Genomic DNA, 10,134 nt, shown 5'->3' with positions numbered 1-10,134 from the left:
TAACTTTGAATAGTAAATGAGTCGACGGACGATTTTTTTTGCGCCCGGCGACAGTTCGTTACGTGTTCGACGCCGCGGCAATGTACAGGGCGTTGTGTGGCCCGGAATAAGGTAATGTCCGTCGATTCAGATATAAATTTGATTTTCACTATAATTCGATTATGACAAATTTTGTTATAAAGCCTCACAAATTTTCAGTTATGACAAGTATATTTATATCGTGAATAATTCATTAGGGCTTATTAAGTCAAAAATAAAATCGTCACTTAGTTGGCCATGCCGCATTATGGCGTCACGGCAACGCCACATTTGTTGTGGTATATATTGGATATTAAACTTGTTTAAAATTCAATGAGAGACTATGTTGTGGTTAGTTTTCTTTTCACTTGAGACAAATTTCAAAATATTGACGTATATAAAAAAATGATCAAATTGCAAATAAGGACAGAAGCGAATATATGGAAATACACAGGTGCAGTTGTTGTAACATTTTAAAAAATTTTAGAAAATCCATTTAATTCAACACTGTTTTTGGAGTTTTGGAAAAATTTGGAGAGCTTTGAAGAGAAATAAATTCCACCCTTTTACCCAAATTCGCTTGACTGAAAAAATAAGTCTCGAGGACTGGCATTTTGTAGACATATGTAGCAAATACTGGACAGTGATCAACGGTTTAACGGGTAGAGTAACAATTTTTTATTATTTTTCATTATAATCCCCCTTAACTTCAATACACTTCTTACATCTCTTTATTAACAACTCAATTCCTTCACAATCCCAACTAACCTTATGCATGCCTAAATGATCATGCAGGATTCGACGAACACTTGAATCAGAAAGCTGAGTATTTTCTAAGATTTCCTTGACCTTTAAACGTCGATCACTCGATACCACCTCTTCCACAATCGCAACAATATCTTCCGTTATGACCTCCACTGGTCGACCAGTTCTTGAATCATCTTCAAGGAACTCCCGTCCCATTCGAAAATGTTTTGCCCATTCTTTCGCTACAGAATACGAAGGAGAACTTTGGCCGTACACACCATCCAGGCTTTCTTTAATAATTTTAGGTGCTAATCCTTCTTTTGTCAAAAACTTTATGACTGCTCTATTCTCAATTTGCGTTATTTGCGATATTTTTTTGGACTAAAAATAAAAATAAGTAAAAAACTATTTGACGCAAGACTTCAATTTTTTTTCTCAGCCTACTAAGATATATGTTTAAAAGAAGACAAAGTTTTATCGTGATACTGGAACTGCATCTATGTCAGGCCGGAAAATTTTGGCGCTAACCTCGTATTTTAAATATAATTATATTTCTAATTTTTTCTTACCTTGAAAACGTTATTGTTTTATCCATTTTTGGATAATATTCAAGAACAACATCCAAGATATGCCACAACTGTCATAATTGAGCAAAAGACATCTCGTCGATGTGACGTGATGCATGGCCAACAGTTTATTTTTGCATAATTCTCATGTTAATATAAAAAATAATATTACATACTTTTGGGTACACTGACAAGGCGTCCAATTAAGAAAAAATATAACTATGACACCCTATGCTGTTTTGGCACACCTTCTATATGAATAAGTATGTAATATTAAACTACAGCTTTCGTAGTAAACTATAAAATAATACACATAATAACAAGATTTAGGGTAACTGTTATAATGGATCACTCGTAATATTATCATCAGTAAATAATTAGTTACTAATATTAAATGGCTAATTAGAGCACATACTTCAAACTTAAGAATTGCTCTCGCGTAAAATTTCAAAAACGAGACTTGACACCCATTAGCTCTTTGCTAAACATATTTACTGATACTCCTCTTAAGTCAAAGCAATTTTGGTCACTTTTCTTTACTTCCTTTACTTCTTCCTATATGTACCTGAACAAAGTCTTCTAACGTTGCGTTTGCAAAGTGAAGTTGAAGGACTTTTAAGATGCAATAAACTCTTCAGAAGATATAAAAAGAAGATCACGCAGCTCTTGGGGACGGTGCTGTTAACCGCGCTTTCAACCCCTTTAAAATTGACGTTAAATTGTGAAACGCCCGATATGGGCCGGCGATCCGGAGCCGCAACTTTGTAAACGGCATTTAATGCGCATAAAACACTCCATAAAGCAACCCTCATCAACGTCTTTGCATCCGGTCCGCGTTGGAAACTTCAGCACGGGAAACAACGCGCCTATTACTTAATAGAATTAGGCTTGGCCCGTCCTCAACGCGCTTTACCTTCTCCAGAAACAACGAGTAATGAAATAATCTGCTTCGGGATGCTATTTATAAACCCTCTCAACTCATCGGAAACTTTGTTCCTAGTGGCATCCCGATTTTAATCTCTGGGTATCCAGTCTTCTTTATCGCTTGGTAGACGAGTGTACTAGTCCACTAGTCATATAATTCTTCAACACTCGCAGCCAAGATAAGAACACTATTTGGCGTGGGTTTAAAAAATGTGGTTTTGGTCCAGATTAGATTTCTTACCTATGACATCTGCGACAAGGATTAACCAAATAGTTTATAGGATTTTGTCACCCTAATCAATTTTAAATGGGTAACAAGAAGGCAGAAGTACAGTTCGTGAAGTTAAAATACACGAGAAAGACGTAAAGCAGGTCATCTAAGATATCTGATAGAGATGACTTTTATTCTTCCAGGGTTCCAGTCTTTTCATTTTTTTAAATCCATCTCTACAAAATTTTCAAACAATCAAGGTCTGATCTCCTTTGACGATTCGTTGATTCTGAATCTAGAAAATGGACAAACCGGACGAAAATTGTTATTGTAAGAACAAATAAAAATTAAGTTAATTAATTTAATTGGGTCTTACAAAAGTATTTTGGTATTGCAGTTGTGTTCATTCTGATTTGGACTAAAAGCTCTTTTTGTAGTATACAGTGTGTACAACCTTATAAAATCTTTGTTTAAGTTTCGATTTTCATAATTATTTTTGTTGAATAGGTCTCTGAAAAATGCACTAAAACCTTGTTTTGCTTATTGCTTCAATTTAAAGTCATGGCCAACTGAGCATATTTAACAAAAGAGAGAAGTACTATTAGGATTTTTTTTTTAAATAAATGTGCAACGAATTCTTATTCAGGAGTACTTAGAACATAACTATACCAATTTTTATAATGTTTCAATACAGGGTGTATGAACTAAACAGACTTCACAACGCTGGGTTTTTATAATTAAAAATAATTTTTAATTCTCATCTGAATATAAAAATAACAGGAATATCAGAATTGATTGACGTCGGCATACTTTGTAAAACCAAGTTTGCCATGGAGAAGCCAATATTTGACAGTCAAATTCACTTGCTAATATATATTTTAATTTTATTTAATCTTCGAACACTAAGATTTATTAATGCAGTTGTTTTAAGAAAATAAACGTCTTTTTTATCATCATTGAGATCTTGAAATCACATACAAAATAATTGTTATTTACAAGACTTACAGTATTTAGTTTTTTAAAACATTAAAAACATTTAAAAAAAGAATTATCAAAATTGAGCCATAAACCCACATTCTACAGGAGTAATACTTAGGCAAGGCGCCCGCGATATTTCGAACACCCTGTATCCAAAGTTCATGGAAATTAGAATAGTTTTGAGTAGTTTTTATGTAGTCCTGAGTTCGTTGGCACTTTGTTCTTAAAGAAATCCCTAATATTGACATCAAAATCTATTCCCAGCTAGCCATGACTTCGGGTTGATGTAATAAGAAACATAAGATTATAGTGCGTTTTTGAGAGATCTCAGTCTCAGTCTCAATAGGCCATGACTTTAAGTTGAAGCAATAAGCAAAACAAGGTTTTAGTGCATTTTTCAGGGACCTATCCAACAAAAAAAATCAAAATCGTGTTAAGTGGACACACTGCATATATTAGTTTACGTTGCTCAAATAAATTTATTTTTAAAAATGGATATTTGGTAAACGATTTCACTAGAGGTGTGCGGAAGCGAAAAAATTACTTGTATTGCTTAATTTTGCGTTCGTTGTACTTTATTTACAAGATCATTAAATAATTTCTAGAATCCTGCTACACCAAGAGTATAGTTATGCAAAAAAGGCCCTGGTAGACGAATAAGCCCCGAAAGCAGGGAATAAAAGCGAAATGCCAAACACAAACTGTCAGCAATCCCCGCTCTTTCTCTCTCTCCCCTTTTATTTGCACTTCACACACAGAAAAATCGAATAAATCGTCTTTAATTATTCGCTGCCGGCTCAAATCCCCGATCCTCTGGCTTTTTTGTCGGCACTCTTTTTCCCCTTTTTAATGCAAAATATTATCATTTCGGCGCTGCTGCCAATCGGTCTGGGGAACCTTTGAAACGCGAATCCTCCGAGGGGATATAAAAATGAACAGTGTCGAAAGGCGGCAAAGAAAATAAAACGCCAGGGGATTTAGACCGGTCGATTTGGAACTAAATGTCGAACTGGAGCAACATCACCAGGAACGTCGTCATCGCTCCCCATATCTAAAAGAAGACTTAATTTAAGCTCTGAAATCAATCCGGTTACGGTTTCGAGTACATACGGTGTAGAGCAGAGACATATTGAGTTCGAACACTCCGACTGCGGAAAATTCCACGGGTAAATGATGACATTGCAGGCACATCAAACTCATCTGCCAACAAGCAAAGCAAAGCTATTGTAAAGAAAAAGTACCAACCAAACCATAAAAAAAATTCCTAGAAACTTGCCGCCAATAATAAGAGAGAAATTTAGACATAAACGGCAACACCACAATGTATAAGCTCTGAGTAAAAAATTATTCACGTGTATACTATGTTTCTTAATGCGAGAGAGTAATAGTTAGGTTGGTAGTACGATTGGCAACATTTTATTACTAATTGTCACCCCCTCTACTCAAATAAATTTGTTGTTAACATGGCGTTAATATGTTAAAGAAACAATAACTATTTTTAATCTGTGATCATCCATCTTTGGGTTGTTGTTGTTTTAAATTGCAATGTAATGGTGACTGTCCATTGGTTTAAACTAATCTTTTATCGCTGTATTTTAAATAATAACGAAAATTTTAATGTTAAAAAAGTTTTGTGGTTTTCTTGCTTAATTTAGGCAATGTTAAAAAAAATTTAATTCTCAAAATGTGATAGAATGTTTTTCCATATATTTTAGTCTTCTTGATGAAGCCTACAATCCTGAGTGAAACGTTGAAGCCTAAGAATAAAGGCTAGTTGTGAAAAAAGCACTTAAGATCTTTTAATGCTTAACTCTAACCTATAAAATAAAAAAAGGGGTATCCCAGTGTTACGTATTTGACTTGTTTTGTTACCAGTGCCCCGTTACATTTTTTTATCGAAGTAAGAATAAGAAATAAGAATCTTACTTTTAAAAAATACTATGAACCATACGACTGTATTTGTAAATTTTATCGGGTAGTCAGACAAACCATATTGGTTGGAGTCCAGAATAATAATAAAGGGATCTACAGTATTTTCTTCTTATCAATAGTTGGACTGAAATCATCCTTTTTTTAAGTTAGTATCTCCTCTTTTGTAAAAAAATACAGTTTTAGACCTCACGGTAAAAATATCTTCCCGTAGTGAAAGAATTTGAAATTTGAATTAGAAAGTGTTGCCAGATAAATAAAATTTAAGGCCCTGATAGGAATTTGAAACATATTTTGATTTCCTTCCTGCAGAAACCTTCTTCTCTCTTTAAAATTGCATAAATTTTAAAAATGCTTTAATTTTAATTGTTAAGGCATAAATTAAACTTATTTTGATCCTCTAACGATCTTCCTTCAAAGAACACGCTCTTCTTCTTTTTTAAGGATAATCAGTATTTCTAATAATAGAATTGTACGAAGATCGTACTTACACCAGTCACTTTATCAGTATTTAGCATAAGATAAATTTGAGGTCTGTGTCTAATACGAACAGAGAGAATTCTAATGACCTCTTAGATGTTTGCTTGATTAAACTTACCATGCCATCCACCTTGCGATCATTGTGAGACTCCATCTCGAGCTTCCTCAATATCGAAACGAACTTGACAGATTCAGCCATTGTCAAGCTACAAGGCACTACAATCCATAGCAGCATGATGATATAATACCCAATCCCCATGCAGAGCGAGGTGCCGAAGGGCTCCATCGTTTTGATGGACTTGCTAATGGAGAAAATGGCGAAGATCAAAGTGATGAACATGTTAGGTACAATTATAAAAATTTGCCAACCGAATGCCGTATTTAACTTATACGCTTGTTTGATGAGATCGTTATAGATCGTGTAGGCGTTCTTCATCACTTCCGAAGGCTTGTAAAAGGGTAATTCGGATACCATTCGTGTTGGAGTTACGGTCCACACCATCGTTCTTCTCTTCGCGGTCTTCAGATATTCGTTGAGTGCTCGAAAATGTTTCCTCAACATGTACTGGTAAATGACCCATTGCTTGATGGTGGCGTTGCTGTACAGCATCGGTACCACGAACCACACCTCCAGCGTTATTATGGTGACGTAGTCTGGTACCGGCATGAAAAGCGCTATGAAAAAAGTATTGGAATTAGGAGCACATTGAAAATCTTTACTGTAAAGCAAGGAGGAGGTCTCGTGATAAAAAATCTGAAGACTCCGATGGATTTACAGATCCTTTTTCTTTAGGTCCCCAAAGCCTGGTAGTCTCAGCTGTAGTGACGATGGGTTATGTGGGGTCTGGTAGTCACGTGCTCCAGTCCCAATTAACATTTTTTTGTTTTCCCTATTTTATAAAACCTGAGAATCTTTACTATAAAACCTCTATAGCTCTTAAATAGATAATCGTATCAGCTAATTTTACCCCCCTATAAACGTTTTACTCCCTAACTAACTAATCTTATATATAAATCATGAAAGTTTCATAACGGCAAAGAATCTGTGTCCGTCAGCTTTGTAAAACTTATTTACAGTGTTTAGACAGACACATTTTTCTATATGATTTGTTTACAATAAATTTTACTACAGGCGAAGTTTTGGAGTTATACTTACCGAACACCTGTGTATCCATAATAAAATCGTAGTCGTATAGGAGTCCTAAGAAATAAACCAAGCTCATCAGAACCGAAATGGCGACCAGAACATAAGCGAATCTAAAGTCGTAGACCACGGGCGTACCCAAAGCCTTAAACTTTTGTTCTATGATCCTGACTTTCTTTAAAAACGCGACATGGACACCTCCCCGAAAATGAGTTGCTGCAAACAGTAGCCCGATGATCGGGACCTTGGTATAATTGTACACGAATTTGACCACCCTGAGAATGATGTTTTTCTGGGTCTGGCTGCATTTCTTTCCATGTATTCTAACCGTCACTAAGGCGAACCCCAGCAAGAGCAAAACGAGGGTGACGCGGAATGCGAACCAGACGTTGAGCTTTCTGCGTTGGAGTTGTGGAAAAACGAAAGGGACCATTAAAAATAATTCCGAATATAAAACGATCGGTTTGATGACGCGTTCCATTGCGAGCACTTTGCCGGACTGATTTATTCAGGTTTATAATGGACAAGTATATCGAAGGTTTCTCTAATTGTTTGTTTTTGTATGTTAGAAATAAAACTCGATCGTTTACTTGCTTCTTTTTCTTTTGACGGAAAACACCCACGGCTTGAATAGACAATTGGGTCAGTGCTTCAAATGGTCAAGGTCTCTTTACGTCAAAGTACGATAAACAGTTTTTCGAAATATACGGGGTGCATGGAAAAGTTGATGCAAGAAGCGGGACAGGGAAAATAGAGCTACAGACAAAAAAATACGTCTTCTATACTGAAAATTAAATTTGCTTTATTTTTTTTAATTCAATATTTGAACTTAGGAAAACTGTGGCGTAATTTGCGGAGCGACGCCCTGTGCTTCGGCAACTCTGAGACGTCCTTTAGGGATCTCTATATTCTTTGATTTATATAAACGACCTTTTCGCAAATTGGTTCGATGCGGATACTAATATTTCTTGCCACAACGAGACGGAGGGATTTGTGATATCGAATATATAAAAGAAACCGTTGGTTTCTAGCACATAAACTTGCGGAGTCAAAATCTGCCCGGAGTGTCACTATAATTGGTTCACATAAAAATCACAAAATATTACAAAATATTACTAAGTGCAGCAGATCATCATCATCCATCTACTCGTCAAAATATCTACTATTTAATGAAAGCAGCGTGCTGATATAGAAATTTTCAAAACAAGAAAGTGTTTTGCAAAAATTAACTTGAATTCCTGCTGCTTATGGCAGTTTGAATTTTCTGTCTTAACCTCACATGTTGAAGAACATTCCAAGCAAGTCATTTTTAATTTTTAATAATAATGATAATAATAATAATAATTATAACAAAGAAATAATTTCATTGACCTGTCCAATTTTGGGCCATATTTTTATCTAGATGTACGTATGCCATAATAAAAAAGAAAAGGAACGCGTCAGCGGCACCGGCAAACCCGGGTATACTTGGCGCAGACGCGTAGGATCAACTCATTTACGTAGACAAACGCGCTGATAAGTTCAAACGGCTGAATCCGAATAAACTGGTGCTTATGGCGGCCGGATTAGAGTACGCAATGGAAACATAAGCGCGAATAATCGCGATAATTTAGTTAGTCCCTGGTCCTAATGACGATATTTACGAGTGTCGCGACCCGCCTTCGGGGAGAGGGCGGACAAACGAAAACGTAAAAACGCGGTGCGGGAGAAGAGGGGGTAACTTTTCGTATACGGCGGCGTATTTCAAACGACCCACTCCTCTCGTTCCCTCGCTCCGGCAAATCCGGAAATAAAACACCCTGATCTGCGAAGTTCATAAATTCGAAAAAGACCAAGAAATCATTGCAGCCGTTTAAGGCGTATAAATTCGTTCAAATCGATGGTCGTAAAAGTGTCGGGACTGGGGCCGGGGGGAAACAACCTCCCTCGCATGATTTAACGCCTGGCCAGAAACCTCCTCCACCCGTTTCCGTTAACGGCACGCGCGTTATGTACAGGTGCTTGCTCGATAAACTAAATTTCGAAGCACTGAGGACCTTTGGCTTTCGTTTATGGGGGTCTCCGAAAGATCCATATACAATTCTATGAGAAATATCGGTACAAAAGTTGACAAAAACGCCACATAGTTTTATATCTTTTAAGTATGTTTTATGGTAATTCCACTATTTTCTGCTTCTGCTTGTGTAGTTCAATTTTGGCTAAAAGTGCAGTGCTGACATTTGTCACCTGCGATATAGTAGTAGTAATTTATGTTCGTCCACGTCAAATTATTATACCATGGTAAAAAAAACAAGATGATCTATTTTCATCTATAAAGAGTTTCTTGTTGAATTCTGTGCACATTACTAGAGAACATCCTGTATAGATCCTGTGAGATAGTTCTCGACAAAACCTTAATATCGTTAAATTGGAAAATAGAACGGTCTCAGTAGTAAATAAAAAAAAAACAAATATACAGTATGGCCATGCCGGTGAGATAATTAAAAAAAACGATTATTGCAACACTGTTGTCTCGATAATGGCAATTCTAGTTTTATTTTTTGTAGAGAAAAAGGATTTACAAAAATACAGAACTGCAATTTAAAATTATTTTCAAATATATCGGATGAGTCACAAATATGTGGAAAAACAAACTTATATATTTTTTAAATGGGACACGCTGTATATTCTGGCATTGATAGATACTCCCGTTTATACCCAATCAGCCGAATGTACGGTTGTTATGGTCTATACTGAGTGTTTTCGGCCTTATAGCCATTTTTTCGTCAAAAATGTGTTTAACACCCTATATTTTTGACGCCGTTTCCGACAGCTGCAATTTTATTATGCCAATAAATTTACAAAGTGGTACAGTCATTTATCCTATACTTGAAGTTATTTCGAATCGTTTATACATGGTGATCCAAAATGAAAAATATTAATGTTTGAGAAAAAATCAACTGGAACACCCTGTATATTAAACTTACGTTAATTATCTCTAATAATGCTCTTTCAATTTTATTAAGCTTTCCCTATACTTAAATTTAGTATTTTTTGAGGTATAGACATATTTACAAACAAAATACTAAACGTTTTGCGAAAATATCACTAAAGATTGAGGACAAAATGAATATTACCTGAACGTGAAAAATCTACAG

The 10,134-nt window shown here is 35.7% G+C and overlaps 1 protein-coding gene across 1 annotated transcript; it reads right to left on the bottom strand.

Annotated features, from left to right (window-relative positions):
- Positions 1-4,198: 4,198 nt before the first annotated feature.
- On the bottom strand, positions 4,199-6,097 carry LOC132698906 (putative gustatory receptor 28b). The gene is made up of 3 exons (XM_060665225.1): positions 5,972-6,097; positions 4,555-4,644; positions 4,199-4,495 (listed from the first exon to the last, which is right to left on the bottom strand). Exons 1-3 carry the CDS (start codon positions 6,086-6,088, stop codon positions 4,442-4,444), a joined length of 261 nt encoding a protein of 86 aa, XP_060521208.1. The 5' UTR covers positions 6,089-6,097; the 3' UTR covers positions 4,199-4,441.
- Between the last annotated feature and the right edge of the window lie 4,037 nt (positions 6,098-10,134).

Source organism: Cylas formicarius, unplaced genomic scaffold (genome assembly GCF_029955315.1).
Source record: "Cylas formicarius isolate icCylForm1 unplaced genomic scaffold, icCylForm1.1 PGA_scaffold_3__17_contigs__length_32017465, whole genome shotgun sequence".
In the NCBI taxonomy this organism is placed as follows: domain Eukaryota; kingdom Metazoa; phylum Arthropoda; class Insecta; order Coleoptera; family Brentidae; genus Cylas; species Cylas formicarius.
This window is presented reverse-complemented; position numbering and strand designations above follow the sequence as displayed.